General features: G+C 39.0%; 1 protein-coding gene across 2 annotated transcripts in view; it reads right to left on the reverse strand.

Moving 5' to 3' along the window:
* LOC115057055 (voltage-dependent calcium channel subunit alpha-2/delta-1) overlaps nucleotides 1–14,334 on the reverse strand; it is a 53,858-nt gene extending 39,524 nt beyond the window's left edge. For both annotated transcript variants that reach the window (XM_029523945.1, XM_029523946.1), the window contains exons 1-3: nucleotides 14,126–14,334; nucleotides 6,225–6,306; nucleotides 5,502–5,618 (exon numbers count right to left, since the gene is read on the reverse strand). In XM_029523945.1, the coding sequence (XP_029379805.1) occupies nucleotides 5,502–5,618; nucleotides 6,225–6,306; nucleotides 14,126–14,214 (288 nt within the window). In that variant the 5' untranslated portion in view covers nucleotides 14,215–14,334. The remainder of the gene's footprint in view (nucleotides 1–5,501; nucleotides 5,619–6,224; nucleotides 6,307–14,125) is intronic.
* Nucleotides 14,335–20,587: the final 6,253 nt, after the last annotated feature.

Below are 20,587 nucleotides of genomic sequence, written 5' to 3' on the forward strand. Positions count from 1 at the left end.
TGATAAGAGACAGACAAAAGTCATGAGAGACGAAAAGGGTTGATTTTAAATTCCAGTTTGACAGAAACTGTTACAAAGGGCCGAGAACTGGACACAGGAGAGTTACAGGAAACTGGAGAAGAAGTGTGACAGAGACAACAGGGGTGCAGAGACTGAAGTGAGATGAGCGAAAAGAGAGAGCCTCAAACAGAGTAAAGGAGCAGAGGTATCTGCAGCTGTAAGGGCCCAGGGGATATCTGTGCTGCTCCACATGGTTTCTCTCAGAGGCCAAGTCCTCTGATGGGAACAGTAAATCTACAGCTGCTCCCTGTTTAGGAAGTGTCCAGTAGGATTACAGAGCTTTTCCTTGTCTAAAATCAGGCTGCCTGTACTCAAACTAAAGTTCTGTAAAGCTTGAGAGGAGCTGCAGGTTCATATGATGATCTGTAGGTTCATCACATACACTGGATGACATAGCTTTCGTGACATCAGTGGTTTTGAAACTCAGAGGACTGGCATCTTGATTGACACCGTTGACATGTTCGCAATACCTGATACCCCCCAACATCCTGCCAATCCCAAAAACGTATGAAAAGTATGATGTTCAAAACAGATAATGGTGCATGTAATGTAAATTATGTGTAATTTTAAGTGAATAGTTGTGTTAAAATTATATGCACAGGCAGAGAAAAACCACTTAGAAGTCACTTCTCTTCAACTTCCCCAGATCTCCTGGAGGGGAAATGACAAAAATCCACAAAGCTGATATGAATTATGGTTTAGAAATATTATCTGAAACTGATGTACGACAGAAACTACAAATGATGTTGTTGCACTCATGACACATGACAATATTGATTTTCAAAAATGCTCCATGTCACATTTAATTTGTGTGGATTACTATCATATATATGAAAAAAAAAAAAATAACAAAAGCAGCTGCATCTTTTGATAGCAAAAGGTTGTAACTGTATCGAAAGCAGCTGCCTCCATGACCATTTCCTCATCTACCAACACATTTTGGATTTCTTCTCCATGAATGTGCTGGACACTTGCCCCTGGCCTACCATAAGTCTAGTTAGAATTCCCCATCTGCACTGCTCCCTCCCACTCTCTCTCCTTCTGTCTATCAGACACACACACACATAAAAGCAAATACAAGCACACAGACAGAGACATACACAGACAGTTCTTGTCTGCTTAGTATGATCAGCGCAGAGCGGAGATGAGAGGTTGAGTAACAGCTGCTCTAGAGACTAGAATATCTCTGACCATATCATAGCCTCTGCTCATTGCTGTTTCGTTGGCGCACACACATAACAACATCATAAAGTCACATCTTGTGACATTACAACAGAATAAATATGGCCCAGCACCTGGGCTACGGTGACTCTATTAACACACAGACCAATAACAGACTAAACACTGAACACAGACCTCTAAATATGGGGTGGAGTCAGATTAAAATTAGATTTGTAGCCTTGATGATGACAAACTTGTAAATACAACTACTAAAGGATGCAATTATTGACATGTTTACAACTTATAGAAAAACAACTACTGTACTATTTCCATACAACCAGAACATTCTTGCTGTGAAGTGACAGTGCCATTGTGCTCTGTGTATCGTGTTTATAATAGGAGAGTGCTCTGAAAATTGTCTGACAAGTACAGTTATCTTGGGAAATCCATAGAATTCTTCCAAATCTGCTGGAATTGCTGTCATATGGTTTGGTTTGACTCTCGAACCTAAAATTTTAGGTGGCACCATGAATGGAAATTCGATTAAAGTGTGTAAAAAAAACAAACAAACAAAAAAAAAATCTGATGTAATCCTGCAGACATGAATGGTTTGTGTGCATCTAAGATACATGGTTTGTAACCTTCATTGTTGAACAGTATTGTGGCAACAATGACAGTTGGAGCTTTTAACGCAAAATGTTTCCATAGTAAGAAATTTAACAAAACAATATATCGTTGCAGAAACAGCTGATAATAATTGTTTCTGCCAGATATGTATATTATCTTTAGGGGGATAATGACCTCACCCTCTACAGTAAAACATTTCTTATAAATGTTCTCTGTTGCTGTAAAATCTATCGCAGAATAGTCCACACAATATACCAATACAATAGAGGCTCCCTGAAAATATGCTTACACGTGTATGTGTGTGTATGTGTATAGAGTGTGTATAATATATAGTATATATAGATTTAAAGATCAACTAAACTTGACAGGACCTTCCTGTGAATGTGCTTTGATATGTACTGCTAAATTGAAATAGATGGCTAATATTTTTCTAAATTCACTACTCTTAGTAGTCCATTTGTAATACTTAGATGATTGCATCTATTAAACAGTTCCACACACATAAATGACAACCTCATGAAAACACAAATTTCAATAAATTTCAGTAATTACTGTAACTTGCTTTCTAGAAATCACTATGCCAGCACAAAAAAATGCAAAACAGACCACACCGAAGACCTTCACATATGGATACCACTTCACATAAACAACAGTGAGCCAGCTGTGTCCTGGAGAGTTTTAGTGGTGCTGGCTGTGGTATTACTCTCCGTAATGTTGTAGACCAGCTCATTAGTCACTAGATAGAGCAGCTCCTCATCTCTGGAGGAAAAACCAAGCATGCACACACACACGCACAGTCATGTCGTGCAGAGTAAACCAACAAAAAGCAAACAGCTGCACAGTTCTTTGATGAGTTAATGTATGTGTGTCTTCTGTGACTTATCAGATCGCCTTTTGCTTTACCAATGTACAGCATCAATTATTAAGTTTTTAATTACAGTTTTATAAAGATAGCGAGCAAAGAGAGAGAAGACTAGGAGACTAGGAGACTGGTGGGCAAGAGATGTGTTGAAATAATTGGATATAGCTTCAAACATTTTTACATTGTTATCAGGTACTTCAGATAAACCTTTTTGTCTCTCCCTCTCTGGTAAATATTGACTCCTCACGCCTATGAATGCTGCTTTTTAGGACAAGTAAACATGTTGAATGTTGTATATGGATAGAGGGATCAATGCTGCACTGTCTTCTGCCATTGCCTATCCATTCAAATTAAAAACATTGGCAACTTAATTCAGTCCAATAAAAACTAGGGGGCTTGGGGCCTGTGAAAATGTAGTTTAATTGTGCTGAGAAGGCAGGCATAAATGTGAGTCAGAGCAGAGGATGAGACGACACTCAGGTTTTATTACAGAAAAGTAAATTAGATGATAATATATGTGGCCTACAATAAAAACAAGTGGATATATAAATTCAACTAAATAGCGTTGACTCTATCTGAACTCATTAAGCATTAACCGGCTAAAAGACTCAAGTCTTTTTTGGAAAAAGCTAGCTCACCCTGGCTAGCATGCAAACAACCTTTAGGTACTTATGTGGGGTAAAAGGATAAGTAACTTGATCCCCTCTAGCTGCTATATATTCATATCTCCCAGGAAGTGTGTATGTTTGTGTATGTGTTTAAGCGTACGAGTGTTCGCTGTTGAGATCAAGCCGCAGCATAAGTTGTAAAACCTTTGATAAAGTGATCTTTCCCAAACAGCATGCAGCCAAGCACTCATTAATAATGCATGTTACACTCTGCCACACACCTATTTATGGAAGCACAAGTAGACACACGGTTATGTCCCACACCTGTGTTTAAGTAAACTGTGGCCTTTCAAAGGTTATCCATCATTAGTTAGAGATGAGAGATGAAGATACAAAGAGGATGATGAGAGGGAGTGATAGAAAGGAAAAAGGAGGATAAAAGTTTGAAAGCAGGTGACGACTGAGTGAGAAGTGGCTCAACTGCCTTGGGGTCTCGCCAATTACATTGACATTGAGAGTCACTCCCAACCCTATATCAAAGGCATTGAACAAGGAAGCCCAAACTAAAGTGAGAGTTCTCCTCCTGTATTCTGTCTGATAAACTTTAAAGTCAAATCAAACTACTATGTCTGCTGGGACAGTGTATGTATGTCAAGTTCTGATTTGACTTTGTTGGCGTTTTTAGCTTGGTTCAAATTCACAGTGGTTAATCCTCCAAACCCTGCAGGGACATGGAGTGACACTCAAAAATGGACACATATTAGATTTTGACCTGAAAGCCTTTTTTTCCGTTTTACCATCTGGTGCATCCATCACCTTCTGTTCATGTGTCCATCAATCCAGTCATCCAAAATGCTCACGCATTTTACACTTCTTTCATCCATTCATTGCTGCATCCAGGACAGAATCAAATATCAGGCTGCCTTGAGGTAATTCATAGTAGAGGATGAAGCACACAGTGCAGCAGAGAGTAAGAAGTGATGTATGTCCAGAGGTTGGATGGATTTTCAGTGTCAGGCTGGCTGGCCCCCCTCACACAGCGACCCTTGACATATGCCCACGCCACAGCCCTACAACTATTTCTTAAATAAAAGTGAAGCCAATTTTCTTAATGCTGCTTACACACCTCGTGGCACCAGTACTCGGAAAAATGATAAGAATATCAGGGTGTTTACTTAACATACACAAGACAGACACTTGGCAGGAGATATGTTTATGAACATTCATAAATACTGGCTCTCCACTCCTAGTAAGACAACAATGATGAGGCCTTATAAAGGCAGAGTAGGGGATGCTGCCTTTGCCTCTGAATGTATAAAAAGTGTTCGCTGTCTAATATAAATGAGCATCTCTGACCCACTTCTGGCTAAAGAAGAATGGGGAGGGGAGAACGAACCTCCCCAGGGTCAAAGCTCTCATTATCACATTGAATCCTGCAAAAAACACCTCAGTCCATGCTCTGCACTTTTCGATGTGCATGAGTCACCTACAAACATAAACTTTTAGTTATGGAGGTACATCACAGAACCTCTTATTAAAAGATCTTAAACATGTTTTGAATGTGAAATTCCCCATTGAAAGGATCATGCCAACCAAACTCACACCTTGGAAAATAGTGTGACACCTCAGAGATATTCATAGAAATTCAAATAGATAAAAAGTAATATTCTGGTGTTGTATAATTCTTTATGCTTTGCTCAAATAATGTATTATATTGTGTTTTAGTTAAGGGAGGTTCTTCATAAATCATTTGATATCAGGCAGATAAACCTCAGATTCAGTTAATATACTGGACTATAGCAATAAGTCCAAATGGGTTGGTCGTGGTTTTCATTGCAATGTCAAATAAACTGAAGATATATTTTAAATGTTTATACTTAGTTCTGAGTCTTTAAACCTACTAGATTGTAGAATTACAACATTTCTTCCATTAAATCAACACCATTAAAGATGTTGCAGCTGAAACTCTCAGACTTGTTGTTGTTCAACCCAAAAATTTAAAGGTAGTTATCTTGGTGAACCCTATCCCATTTCTCCCAGAGCCTTTGGATGGAATTGTTCACCTAACAACAGCCTATGATCAACTGATGGAAAACATTGCTGTTGTTAATAAATCTTGCATCCTGCTTAGATTTGAAACGAACAACCTGACAGTTGGTTCCTCTGAGTGGGATGAGTCTTACCTTCAAGGCAGCAGACCTCTTCCGCAGCAGCTGTTCAATGTTCCTGGCTGCTCTGGCCACCAGCTCCTCTGCATCGTTTTGCTCCACAGTGTATAGGTGCTGGTTTTTCAGAAAAATCTAGGTACACACAGTGAAAACACAGGGTATATAATCATACATGCATTTTAAGTAATTAAATCTTGAAGTGTCAATTTTGTTGTTCTTTCAGTTAAGTCGATAAATTTTGTTTGAATCAAAGAAGGGACAGCACGGTGTCATAGTGGTTAGCACTGTTGCCCCACAACAAGAAAGTCGCAGGTTCGATGCCCGGCCTGTGGCCTTTCTGTGTGGAGTTTGCATGTCCTGCCCATGCCTGCAATGGTTTCCTCCCACCATCCAAAGACATGCATGTTCCGATTGATTGCTGACTCGCCCATAGGTCTGAGTGTGAGTGGTTTTTTGTGTTTGTCAGTGTCTGTATGTTGGCCCTGTGATGGACTGATGACCTGTCCAGAGTGTACCTCGCCAATTGTGAGTGGGAACTGGCTCCAGCACCCCCATTACCCAAAAATGGATAAGTGGTGGAAGATGAATGAATCAAAGAATGTACAATTTCAGAGAAACTTTATACTGACATAAAAATCTGAACCTATGCAATTTAATTTGTGCACCGATAATGACTCTTAAATTTGGTTTATGCGCCTTCATTATACACCTTTGTGAGTAGTGGTTAGGAATTTATACCTGAGTGAGGCTCTTCCCAGCTGTGGCCGTGTCTGCCAGGTTAACCAGCTCTTTCTGCATCTGCTCAACCCATTCTTTAATCCTAAAGGACAAAACAATGCGCACAGTAAATCTTTTAACTCTAATACAAACAGTTGAGATGGCACATCACAGACATTTCACCATGTAATTAAACTGTTCATCAGGTTATTTTACATCTGTCAAGTTACATGGCGTCAAAACAAACAACGCCAAGGAGACTAGTCACTCTGATAGGTCAACCAAAGTGTCAACCAATCACACAAATACAATGTTCTCGGATCCAACGCCTGTCACTGAAGGGCACCCAATACGATTACTCTCACAGAGTTCAAAGAGGAAGTCAACCAATCAGATAAGTATCAGCCTGTGTTGTGACTGATAATGATAGTGATGTGAGAGGTAAACGGTGGCCAGGACTGATGGGCTTCTCTTTATATCAAAGACTTCCAGGGACATCAGATCCAGCCGGCTAGTGCCACACATTGAATTATACCGTTGCTTCATCTTCCTCCAATCATCTTGTCAAGAGTGCAGTAAGCTTAGAGACAAAGAACTCCTGCAGTGGCAGTTGCATGCGCAGCCGACTTTGCATTTTGGAGTCTGGTGCTAACTTGAATAGCACCAGACTCAATTGCAATTCATGAGAAAAAAAACTGACATTTTTACACTTTGCCATTTTAACCCAAAGGGGAAATTTAGTTTCGCTCACATAAAGGAAAATCAAAATAAAAGCAATCTCATTTTGAATTTTTTTTTTTTTTTTTCAATTTTAGTTTGTTTTTAAGAAGGAAAAAATATTATTAAAATCGTAAATTGAGTTTGTTGTTGAAAAAAAAAATCAGGGATTTTATTTTTAAGCCATTGCCCAGGACTAGTATATCTGTCTTTGAACACAGTGGCATTGGAAAGATACAGCAGAATAACAAAAGATGTAAACCCCTGTGCAGTAAGGGACACAGTGACACAGAGTAATCCTGGCATGAGCAGTACGCAGTAGCAAAATAGTTGTAGTTGTCAGGCATTAATTCACCATATATGCTTCCAGATACAGACATTAATATTGCATGAGAATAACAACAGGCTGGTATGGGACATGGACATTGTCGTGTATTCACACATAACACAAGCTCACAGATGCCCCCCGCCCCAAGACAAAGCTGTATATTACACTCACACATAGGAATAAACACAAGAAAGATGTATGAACATCCAGAATCCAAAATATATATATTTTTTTTTCATTTGTTTTTGCAGAAGTGCAATGAAAGTCATCTTGCAAAATATCTTTCCATCTGAAGGAGGTGGCAAGATGTAAGGGAAAAGGGAGAGGTACAGATGACAATGAAGAAGTCAGCAAAGAGATGGGAAAAATGTATCAGGGACACAAAACCCACAATAGATTAGGAGACTTCAGAGCAAGAACACTTGTGCAGTAAGATGAGACACTTTGAAAGAAAGAGACTACCATTGGGGATAGAATGATATGATTTCTGCTGAGGAAAAATTGGGATTGCGATATTACCGCAGCATCAGGCATAATTCAGCAGCTATCCCATAATTCCCAAAGCCAGATGGGTTTGGGGTTGGGAACAACTCTGCAGAGTTAGACTTGGCAGATCCTAATGGTAGCGTGTAGGAAAATTAACAGGCATCCCGCTACTGTAAGCTGTAAAGCCACTAGTCTAGTGACTGATCAGCAGCGCTGGATGACCCCGGAGCTGGCAAACAGGTGTTTGGCGGTCAGGGAACTTGACATGTTTTTCCCATTCTGCTTACCCAGTCCTCAAACATTTGACAAATGTTGCCTGACATAACTGTGTACTCCCAGTCTGTTAGTGATTGTTGATTTATGCGTTAGGGTTAGTTAGGGTTAGTATTTGGATTTGAATGCCTAAAATTTGATTTAAAGATTCAGATTGATTGAAAGAGTCATGAGAAAATTATACATAAATTATTCTGACATTTTAAAGTTAAATATGAGCTAAAAGTAACAAAGCTATCTTCATGTCTCTTGCTTCAATTCTGACCATTCTGTGCCTTTCAAATAAGCCACTTTATAAGATAAGTAATAATAAATCAGAGATGTGTTCTTTTAGACGCGGAGGCTACTCCTGATCTCCTGATGAAAATATATATATATATATTTTTTTTTTTTTTCACTAATTAAAATTGTGTTCCACTTGTCTTCACAAATCTAATTACTACTGTACACTTACACACGCATTTGTTTCTATGATACTTTTTATATTTTGCTTTATATAGTGCATTTTCCCTGTGCCTCCCATGCAAATTGCGAAAGGATTCGCAAATAGCGCAAGATGAGGACGGAGAGTAAATATTTCCATCAATATTTATTTAACAGTAATGTCAGGATGAAGCAAAAATATCATTTTGGTCACAAAAAGAGAAAAGGTGCCATAAATGCTAATAACGGGAACACAACCCTGCGTGTTGTCTGCTACTGTACAAGGATGATGTTGGCACATAGCAATTAGCTAACGTAGCGCTGCTAGCCCGGAGTGCTAGCCGAACTAATTTAGCGGGCCGTTTTTTTGGCTTCTAGCCTGCTGAAAGTGATAATGGACGTAAATGGACTAAACTGTGCTCATAAACAGAGGCTGTGCCTGAAACCACCCCCTCACTCCCTACTAGTGATGTCAGTCGCGAACGATGTGGCTGGCTCTTTAAAATCAACGACGGTGACCGGATCCTGTTCAAACCGCACATGATTGGTCAGCTACATGAGCACTGAGCAGGAGGGGGAGGGGCTACACACAGCACACCCACACAGAGATGCTGTAAACAGGTGGGACCTGAAAATGAGCGGCAGGAAAAGAAGCAACATTTTGATGCATTTCAGTTTCATTGGTCGAAGGCCGAATGGGTGACCAAGGCTTCAGTCTACCCACGGCTTGTGAGGCATGCCATCACATGGAGACTATGTATTGTGGCCACATCCGTCCCCTCTGAGCAAATCGTCTAAACAACAGGGCAAATAATTACGGAGAGAAGGAACAGAAGCAGCCCCTCAAAGCTGAGGCCTTTCTCAATGCCAGTCTTCTCGAAAGACTAGCTGAAACTGTTACCTGTTCTTTTTCATTCATTCATCCTTTCACAAAATGAACAACTGCTTTCGGACACTACTTTTGGCACCGTTGATTGCATCATCACTGTCACACAGTTAAAACGTACCTAACTCGCGGCTAAAGTCAGAAAATAAACTTTATCACGTTTATCACTGCATTTTGTTAAAGGCTTTTTATAAACTTCCACTGCACTGTAATTTTTATTCTCGAATTTGGTCTTCTTTTATACTTTTTATTTTCTATTCTCTCGGCTCTTAGGTAACAGTTTCTAATTGTAATCTAATGTTATTTGAATGTTATTTGAATGTCTGATTATACTGTGTACCTATACTGTGTTAATGCTATTTACATTCTTAGAAATCAGTGCGTTTTTAATTGCCTTGTTTTTGAAATGTGCAATAAAATAAACTATTCTGTTCTGCTGGAAACGCCACTTTTGCCACGAGCGCAATGCATCATGGGATATCGTGCTTGGGCTATTGACCATCGGCTATTCACTATCTTTCACAGTGCATTGTGGGATACTTTGAGTGCACTACATTTTGTCACAAAACATTCGGATACCACAACACCTCCCCCTAATCACTATATTGCGCACTATATACTGATTAGGGGGTGATTTCAGACACAGCCAGACTTAGAGACTTAGAAAACCTGTCCTTCCGCTCATTAATCATCATCAGCAATAACAGTAGTGGCAGCGTGGCAAAATTAGAAAATATAGGACGCATGCACAGGTTGCGACTGTTGTGACGTCAAAATTGCTTCATGAACTTTATTCTAAATTCAAACTTATAAATTCGTAATTAAGCCGAGGCCATCTCTTATTTTCATATTTATTAATTGTTTTTATTATTTTTCAAACCATGTTTGCAAGAAATGGTGGCGCTGAGGCAGTGTTACAGGTGGCTCGTAGCCAGGTTGTCAGGTCGCCATTTTTAGTCCAGTGTGTCAATCTCGATTTAAGCCATGAAGCATCGCAGGCTTTATGGTCATTTTTTTTCCTCAAAATGGCAGCGTGATAGGGCCATTTTCTCATAAGCCTGTTTGTGCAAACAGTGGAGTCACCCCTGATCATCAGATAGAAAGCAACATTGCCTCCTCAACATTGCCTTCTCTTTTCATCTCTGACTTTACATCCATTTTTAAATCTATTCTATGGACGCACATCAGTCTAAAACAAACAATGACAATGTACCTTCCCAGTCTTGGTTCATTTAAAACCATGATGGAAGAGAGACCAATATTAACCTTTGATTGAATATTGAATTCAAAGCATTGATGAGCTGGGCATCCTGAGCAATATGGACATGTTTAATGACTCAACTTTAACCTAATTGCCATAAAGCTGCAGTTATGGTTTATATGATTGTGTTTACATTGTCAAGGTCAGAGCTGGCTGTGCGGCAAACCTGTGTAAGAATTATCTTTGTCAAACAAAATCGATAAGAAATCATTAAATGCAGAGAAACTGCCCTCTTATTCACCTTCTTCTCATTATCTACTCTTGACCCTCTCCTGCTCTCTGTCCTGACCTCCAACTCTACGAACAACATACTGACTGTAAATTTTAGTGGGCCCTTGAACCCCCAAACTCTCAAAGCCCAAAGCCTTGACAGGCCGTTTGTGAGTTAGACTATGTGTGTGTGTGTGTGTGTGTGTGTGTGTGTGTGTGCCCACGCTTTCAGGGACTTGACATTCAGAGAAGCAGAGGACCATCTCTCCAGAGTTTAGCTGCTGCAAAATCTACTGCTAACAGTGTAAATCTATATAACAGAAAATCTCAGGTGCTGACAAATGATTGAGGCAACCGAGGCTGTGGTGCATTTCTGTGTATGCTTTCTGCTGCATGTACCATATAGATATCAGGAATGTTATAATTTTTTTTTTATAAAAAGTCATTTTGTCAAATGCACTTGAGACAAATATTTCCTCATCAAAATAGCGCAGCATATTCTGCAGGTTATTATGTATGTGAATGTTGTATGTGTGTGTGTGTGTGTGTGTGTGTGCCTGTAATTTTTTTTTTTTTTGCACAGCAGTGTTGAGATGAAGAATTTTAGCTCTACAGCGTTCATAGAGCTGTACCATAAAATAGAAAGTTATGATTTTCCCCAGTGCTGCAAGTCTGTTGCTATGAATATTAGCAGTCACATTTTTCTGTTAAAGAGGTGTTAAATGATGGGATGTATAATCCACAGACATTGAAAATCTATGCACATTAATTAATAATCCTTAAATTTTGAATTTTCAACCATCTGTTGAGGTCCCAACCTGGTTGAAAAGCAATCTCTCTGTTATCAAAAATATACTGTAATTGTAATCTCTTCTAAATGGGTATAATAACACAATTATTCTGAGATGCTTATATAGTCATATAGTCATCGTTGAGCTGAAGTGGCAATTTTTTTTCTGCTCTGGCTGCCGGGCTTTGATTACTGCAGCCTCTGCTGTGCTGAATGCTGGGCAATTAAACACACACTCACTCACACATACACACACACAGAAATGCACATACAAATGGCAAGTGGGTCAGACACTGCCCTACATTGTTTTGTTTTGTTTTTTTCAAACTCAGGAAGAGCAAATGAGTGCAAAATAGAAAGAGAGGCGGAGAGACAACGCAAGAAAGAGAGACAGATGTTGTGGCACCATCACTTTGAAACTCAAGAAAGTAATGAGCTGGCCCATAGTGTGTATCTCTGTGGGAGGCAGTGTTAAACTACAGTCTAATTACACACAATTACTGAAGCAAAGACAGAAGTGTTCTAGTTCAGAAAGCAAAGCAAAATGAGGCATAGAAACACCAACAGTAATGCACCAAAGAAAACCACAGTGCTCTGCTCCATCTCTGTGGCCTGTATACTACTACCCAAGTGGGCAATTCAGTCCTGCTTTAGCCTAGCTAACATACTACAAATTTAAAATGACGTTTAGGGCTTTGGGGCCAAGTTCTGCACAGCCTAGTATCTTTTGTTTTGCTGTGAAGTTCAGCTTGTTGTTGATTGGACTCATTGGGCTGATATTTCTAGCACAGATAAGAAATAAACTCAAAAAATCCCTCATGATATGACGTCTTACTTTCAAATTGGTTTTCATGTCATTCTTAATTCACACTGAAATGTTGCTGTAGAAATTGCAAGTCTCATGAGTAGTTTCTGGGACTGGATAGTTAAGGTCATGGCAAGACACAAAAACAGGTTAGTGTGCCACATTACTGTTACACAATTTGTATTTTTCTCTCTATCTGTGTAATTCAGGGAATGCACTTGATGAACTTTTGCATTTTATTTTCAGTCACTTTATCTATGTTAAGACATGAATGCACACTACAAGCAAAAGCCCCTTTCCCCTTTGAGACATGTCAGCGCCACGATTAGATATATTCCTCTTAGTACTCAGTCACACAGGCAGACCCACGGGGTCATTGACTTAAAAGATTAATTTACACACAATGATGTTTACTTAGCGGTTATTAGTTCCAATGAATATCTGTTAGGCAGGAAGGATTATGTTGTTTTTTTCTTGACTGCAGCAGTAATGAGGAAAGACTACATACAGTATTATGCTAGATAATCCAGGCAATAGAATTTCCCCTGCTGAGAACTGAACCTCCTACACTTCTTATAGATATTCAAAACTGTTAAAACGAAAGGACATGGGAATATAAAATGGGTGCTGTTGAAAGGTCACCATAGGAAACCCAAATCACACAAAGGCACCTTCATGTATAATTTGCAATTGTAATGGTCAGTCGGGCCTTTTCTTTTACACCAAAATCCAAAATAAAATGTTAGGACTTTGTATTACACTCTACAGAGAAGATATTATGAGATTTTGGATTCAGACATTTAATTTTTTTATTTGAATAATAAGACTGTTTCAGTGACTTCACTGTTTTGCAGCTCCGGACATTTAAGGCAAAATATTTGGGTTACTGAAAAGTATAAATCAAATAAAATAACTTATGGGAAAGCTGAGTGGTCTTGAAATGCAATATAGTGCACACATTGTGTAAATATGGTACTTTTCATTACAATCTGCCATTCTGGTCAGATGGTTTGGAAGATAGGTTGTGGTTTAAAAGCTATCTTGGCTAAAGAAATATACAATCATAATAAAACATATCTATTGTGTTAAATGCATGAATCACTTACCCAAATATAAATAAAGCTTCAGCCCCATCACAATTGAAAACACATGACATAGTACCTGTTATTATTCCCATGCAGATGGATTGGTCAGTAAACAACAGTTTATTTTCTGATGCCATGGAGGCTGCTTGAAAATCCTTTTAAACACAACATGTAGGTGTTACTCAAACTCATGAATGAATGTCGTCAGAAATTTTAAAGCGTTCAGATGAAAAATTGCAACTTTTCTGCATTTTGGACGAAGCAACAGGACCAGACGAGGCCACTGTAACTCCTTCACCAACTTCACAGAGCTGTCATTGCGCCCGGTGGCCGAGATGATCCGGCGGTGACACACTGCTGATGGTGACGGAACAACATTAATCGCCGGCTGGAGGCGAGCAGCCCGGAGAGAAGACGGAACATGGTCCATCTTCTCCTCAGGGGGCCCGCGTCCCTCCCCCCGCTGGATGAATGAGCCGGCCTGCCCATCCCACTCTCACACCTCCAGGCGCGCACCTACCGGGCTGCATGCCTTCACACCGACACCGGCCCGTCAGGTCTGATCTCCAAAAAAATGACGGACACTTCAAAAGCCGGGAGTCTGCAGAGATGGCAGCATCTGACCACTAATGACAGGATTAGATTAGACTCTACTTACATGAGCTGTGTCGGAAACTGCGATGCCAAAGAGCCGTCCTGCCATAACAGGAGCAGAAACACCCAGGCTCCGACCCTGCAGGTATCCATTGTTAAAAAAAAAATAATGAAATAAATAAATAAAATAAATAAAAAAAATAGGTGGGGAAATTCCCCGACGCGCGTCACCACCAATTGTCCCAGCTTCTGGTCGTCGATGGAGGGGAGCGGCGAGCCGAGGCAGCGGCGTGACGGCGGCGTCTGTCGCTCACTCACAGATTAACGAACCCTGACACCTCTAATCTGATCATCCGACAATCCGGCGCTCAAACAGGTACTGGAGCTGGATCCTCCCCCCCCCCACTCCCTCTCTCTCTCCTCCCCCCTCTTCCTCATACACACTCTCTCTCTTTCATTCTCTCTCTCTCCCCCCACCTTGTTTCCCCTCCTGTTCAATGTAGTAAAAAAAAACAAAAAACCGACACATAGACCTATACTCCCAATATCTTGTCGTCTTGTTTACTTTATGTTAAACTATTTAAACTATTTTATTAGTATCTAATGTTTTCTGTGCTATTTAATTAGTTAGATATCTGCTTCCCTCCAAATGTGCAGCATTTCATATCGGGAGCAACAACATTGTTTTTTTAACCTGCCTATAAAGAAACAATTGCTAAAAGGATTGTGTGACTACACTAACCACACACACACACACTCAGATGTGCACACAATGAATACAGATGCAGGTTCTGCTCTTTAAAATGCCCTACAACCTTGCGATCCCTCCAACATGGAGGAATAGGATAATTTACTGCTTTTGATAGCACAGTGTTCGCTGGTCATCCTGGTAGCACGAGTGGCAGTAAACAGAGAAACGGGCCCACATGGTGTTCGCTGCTGGACTGACACGTATTGATATCACTCATGTGCAGCAAAGTTGAGTAAAAGCCCATAAATCACTGTTTCATCAATCATACCTGTTTTATAAAATTGAATTTGTGGCTATGTTACACATCCTAACTTGAATGTATAAATTATAGAATATATTAAATATCTAAGAACTCCTGCACGACTGCAGGATACAAAATCAGTGTTATCATCCTTAAACAAAGGAGCATCAATACTTTGACTGAATAACTGAATAACAAGGTGAGAACATAAAACCTACTGTGTGTGTGTTTGTGTGTGTGATGTGTGTAATTCAGGCCTGGAGGGAGGGCAGGGCAGTACAAGCTAGATGCTTGGGGATTTGGTTATCAATCGTTGCTTGGCAACCACACACCATCTCGAGTGTCATCTCATCCTCCTTCCCTCCCTCTCTCCCCCCTCCGTACTCTTCCCCCCACAGTTCTCTGCTCCGCTCCCATCACTTCAGTCCCAGGCACCTCGCCCTGCTCGCACGATTTCTTACTACAGCTTTCTCACTCATTTTCTCCAGCAGAGGAGCAGATGCACCTGCCGATGGGATGGGGAAAAGTAAGTGAATGGTGAGAGGTGGTGTTGACTGGAGGAATATAATCGCAAAGACCAGTGTGAGGCCTTCTCCAGATGCAGAGTCGGCCTCCTCGGCAGACATACGCATTCAATCGTTTTTCAAATTAATTGCAAACATCTCACTCTGCACCCTAAAGATGGAAAGGTGTCAGATGAACAACTGTATTGCGGCATATCTCCTCACATCCTTACAAACACCAAAAGGCTAAGAATATGAAATATCTATTTCATTTTAACACCAGAATAAGAATCAGTTGCAGGCAACTTAATTTTGCCTGAAATCAATCCCAACTTTGGAAAAGAAAACCACCTGTAATTATGTTAATGAAACAACATGTAAAAGTTTAAGATCACTTACGATGCAGTTAAAGCTGGAGGCATTTGATAGAGGACACTGCCATCTGGAGGAAAAATATTAGAATTCCAAGAATTAGTATTGTAAAAAAACAAAAAAAAAAAAACAAAACAAGGTACTTGTACTGATACACTAGATTTGTATTTTTACCTTCGCTATTTTAAACATCGCAACGTTTGGGCTGTTCTTTTTGTTGTGTATAGTACACCACACAGGACAGTAACAATCCCCTCAAATTAGTCTCAACCAAACATGGATGTTGCTATGATCCATTATTACTCTTAACTGCTGAGGCTGTGTCACTGTAAACGAAAGAAGTCAAAACTAAAACCTAGAAAAAATATTCTTTCGAGTGGTGAACCACCAAACAGCTGTTTGTTTATTCCTCTGCATTCATTATTTATACATTATGAAGTGTTTACCACTCAACATAAAGCATATAATAATGAAACACTTTTAAATATATCTCAAATATAAAGAGTAGGAACCATTCATTCTTGCCATCAGCATAATTCATCCAAAATGAGAAGAATCTAAATTAAATTATAGATTCAGCCAAGTACTCTCACCTCTGTGTGGCCTCAGGAAGAAAGAAAGAAAGAAAGAAAAAAAAAACAACAGCAGAAGAGACACTTCCATGTGCAGGAATTAAATTCAACCATATCATTTAAAAATCCCTCTATTAAAAAACGTTACATCAGAGCAGTAAGAGGGAACCCATGCAAGCTGTTGAGCTGTTTGGGTCAACAGCGCTAGCCGCCGCCCACCATGTTGCTCAAAACTCTCTCTATAAAAACTCATGTTTGATCCATGCTTACATTTGGCTTTTTTTTTTTTTTACATTTTACATTTTTTTAAATCAGGACCACATAAAGAAAGTCAATAAATTCTAACAAAGGTCATTTCTAAGACTTGACGTATCATTGCAGCACTTATTCTAGTTTAATGATATTCTCGCAGTCTGATTACACAAAATTGTAAATGATTGATAGAATCAACATGAGCCTTAGATGGAAGAGTCCCACACAGCTCCATGTAAGACGAGCAAGTCTTTTCTTCTTCAGCCAAGATACTCAGTTCCTGATGCTGAGCCAGTGCTGCCTCGCAGTGGCCATTGCATCTAAACTTTAGTTAAAAAAACAAATAGGACAATTCTCTTGTGATTTTGATAAAATCTGTGATTTACTATGAGTTTTGATAATCTGAAGCAAATACCCTAACTCTGAACTCAAAAGGAAGACAGAGTACACAGAGCACAGATTAATACATACATATCTTGAAATTTCAGAATGTATTGGAGTAGTTTTTGGTTTAACTTGTGTACAAGTTAGTGGGTGTTCGCAGTGCAAGGCAGCTGCAAAGAAAAGACAATTACAAATGTTTAGTGTTGCCTACTAAAATAAATAATTGCAATATTATTTTGAGATTATTTTTCATACTGTGAATATGCTGTTTAATCATTAAAGCCACCATGGGCATCTCTTTGGCACCATCTGGTGGAAGTGTCAAGAAACCTTTGTTACGATGACAAACCCAAATGTCAGTTCTGACCCCAAGCTATTATAATAACAAACAAAAGCAAGATCAACTCTGCATGTGTAATATAGCTCTTCTTGATATTTATTCTTTAGACTCAGGGGAAACAGCTGATTCTTTACAGCACAATTTGCATAATATCTCAACACATCCTGTGTACAACCACAAAACCATAACATTAGATTCTTTGTTTTTACACTGAGTGAAAAACAAGACAAATTTCAAGCATATTTCTTTACAGTTAGCATATAGATAAATCTATACATATTCTGTCTCTTTTTAAACATAATCTGTAGGCAAAATATACTGACAAACCATCAACAAAACATGCAACATCCAAAACATAAAGTCTCAGACAACTATTGAGTTGAATAGTTTTTTTTTTTTTTTTTTTTGTTGTTGTTGTTGTTGTTGTTATTGTTATTTTTTTCCCCCTTTGTGTTGTTTCAGCCGTTTACGAGACATGGTTGCACATATAGTCATTGGTCGACAACACATGTTTTAATTACACAGTCAACTCCCCTTATACAACTATAGACACGCATTGCTGTACAGTTATAAGTCTTTTGTGATTTATTTATTTTTTTGACACTCACATGCTCAAACTTCGGACAATATAAACATTCAATCTTTGTAGAAAATAAACACTTTATGTACACATGTCAAAGGACTTAAGTCACATTCACACCCCTCAGAACAACAACAAATGGATGGTTTCACAATTACAGGCAACAGCTGATCTGAACAAACAGTACTTAGCTTGAGGGAAGTCTAATGAAACACGAGGGACTAAACAGTCAAGACTGGGTATTGAGGGAAAAAGTTTTTTTTTTTTTTTTTGTTTTTGTGGGTTTTTTTTTGTTACACCAACTTTTCAGTAGATTACAAGCATGTTGTAATCGTGATCTCTCTTCAGATTGTGCATTGTGTTTAGGATCTCCAACATGTCTGCATGTTTTTCATTTGCCACATGGATACAAAATCTACACTGCAGTATTTTTCTGTGACCACATACACCATGAGTTAGTTCATTTCAGTGCAGAAACATAAAACACATAGACTTGCATGTCATGAGAGTTCAAACGAGACAAGAAAATAATGTAATAATAAAGTGCAAAAGCTCCATGTATATGTTAACACCTGTTAACATCAATATATATTCAAATCTGTAAAAAAAAATCATATTTAATTAGTATTTAATATTTCCTCTCAGTGATGTACAAATGAAAGTTATTTTCTAGAAGATCATATGTTCACAGACACACTATTTATTTCCAAAAATCAAATGCTTTCAAACACATGTTGCATAGAAGTACTTCAAAAGAACCAATGGGTCTGGAAAAAAACAAAACAAAAATCAATCAGGGTTGGCACAGCAAAATAATTACATGAAAATCAGCCATGTTCCCTTCCTTACTTCCTCCTTTTTTAAAATTTGATTCAAGTGACATCTTATTCTATATGTATTGTTGTTTCTAAAAAAGAAAAAGAAAAAGTGCATCAGCCCTCTGATATGCCTAAATACACTGAGAAAGGGTCACTTGACAGTTTTTGTTTTTTTTTTTTTCTTTTCTTTTTATGTCATACTGTAGACGTGGTGGCAAAACATATGGATAGATGGGTCACCTGCTCCAATATTAGTTCTGAGACTTGGCCCCTCTGATATGACTGAAACCCAGCGGGCCTGAGTGTGTGTTTTGGTCACGGGCAGTGAAAGAGGCTGGTTCACTGTGATGCAGAGGGGATCACTGACACAAAATGATAAGGGGAGTTATACAGCACAGCCAGACACATGGAGGAACTTTGACATGTGACTGGACAAAGAACTTTTTTTTTTTTCTTCATTTTAGGTCAGGGGGCTTAACTAATACACAGAAAGCAGTGCTGTCATACTGAAATGATGACAGTTGCAGATCTACGTATGATTTTGACACAACTTGCAGAAAGAAAAAGAAAAAAAAAAAACGAACGTACTCCGACAAGTTACAACATCTTGAAACTGAAATTCTGAACACGTGACGCAGATGCGGTAAACTATTGTCACCCTCTACAGTTGGTATGTAACTTTCAAGACAACGTGCTTTGGACCTCAGAGCACAAGATACAGTTTGTTTTATTGTAACCCTAGTATGCCAGTGCGTCACTAGTATGTCACTGGATGATGACCTTTGACCTTTGTTTTGATTCTGTCACAGCCCTGTTGAATATCTAATGGCGTGTCAGTGTGATCAAACAACCAAAGGAGCTATTTTCTTCAACAAGATCCTTGAGCTCACATAGGTCCATATTCACATAAACAGTTAGTAAGACTGTCTACACCTTAGACTAAAGTAGCCTACTGGATTGTCAGTGCACCACCCACAGCCTCAGTCTAACAGAGATTATATGTATATAATCTATCATATATAATCTAGTGACAAGAGATTAACTCTGGATATTGAATTTAGATATAATCTGAATCTGATATTTTTGTATACTACATAAACATCACACTGTACAATGTGATTTTCTGATATGTTCTGTATTCTGCATGTGTAATATCTACATCTGTACATTTCATCTTAATCCCATGGCAAAAAATCCTCTGTCTGACTCAGCTCTACATAAAGGCTTTATAATAATGTTTTTTTTTCTTTATAGACTATCATACAAATACTATGCCGTCCATTATCAGTAAATATTTTTTAGGACATTTGATGTCCACACGCATCACAACCATCATTCAAGCATTACAACAATTACTGTCACACAACAAAACACAACGTGATGTTTCTGTGATCAATATGAGATTCACCTTTTTTCCCCATCTCTCCCTATGATAGATATGTTACCTCGGTTGCAGGCAAAAACAACATGTCTCACATGGGTCACTGAAGTTAAACTATGGTAGAACAGACATCCCTGCACTTGTCTGTGTGTTTACTTCCCACAAGCAAAGTCCACAGCCAACAGAGACTTGACAAGGGAAGAGGTGGATGTGTGCTGGCAGTGTTGGACTGATTTGTGATGGTATTAGCACATAATTCCCTCCTACTCTGTAACATAAACTGAAGAGAAAAATTAATTTGATCTTTGTATTTCCCCTTCTTGAACACGTAC

Source organism: Echeneis naucrates, chromosome 16 (genome assembly GCF_900963305.1).
Source record: "Echeneis naucrates chromosome 16, fEcheNa1.1, whole genome shotgun sequence".
NCBI lineage: Eukaryota > Metazoa > Chordata > Actinopteri > Carangiformes > Echeneidae > Echeneis > Echeneis naucrates.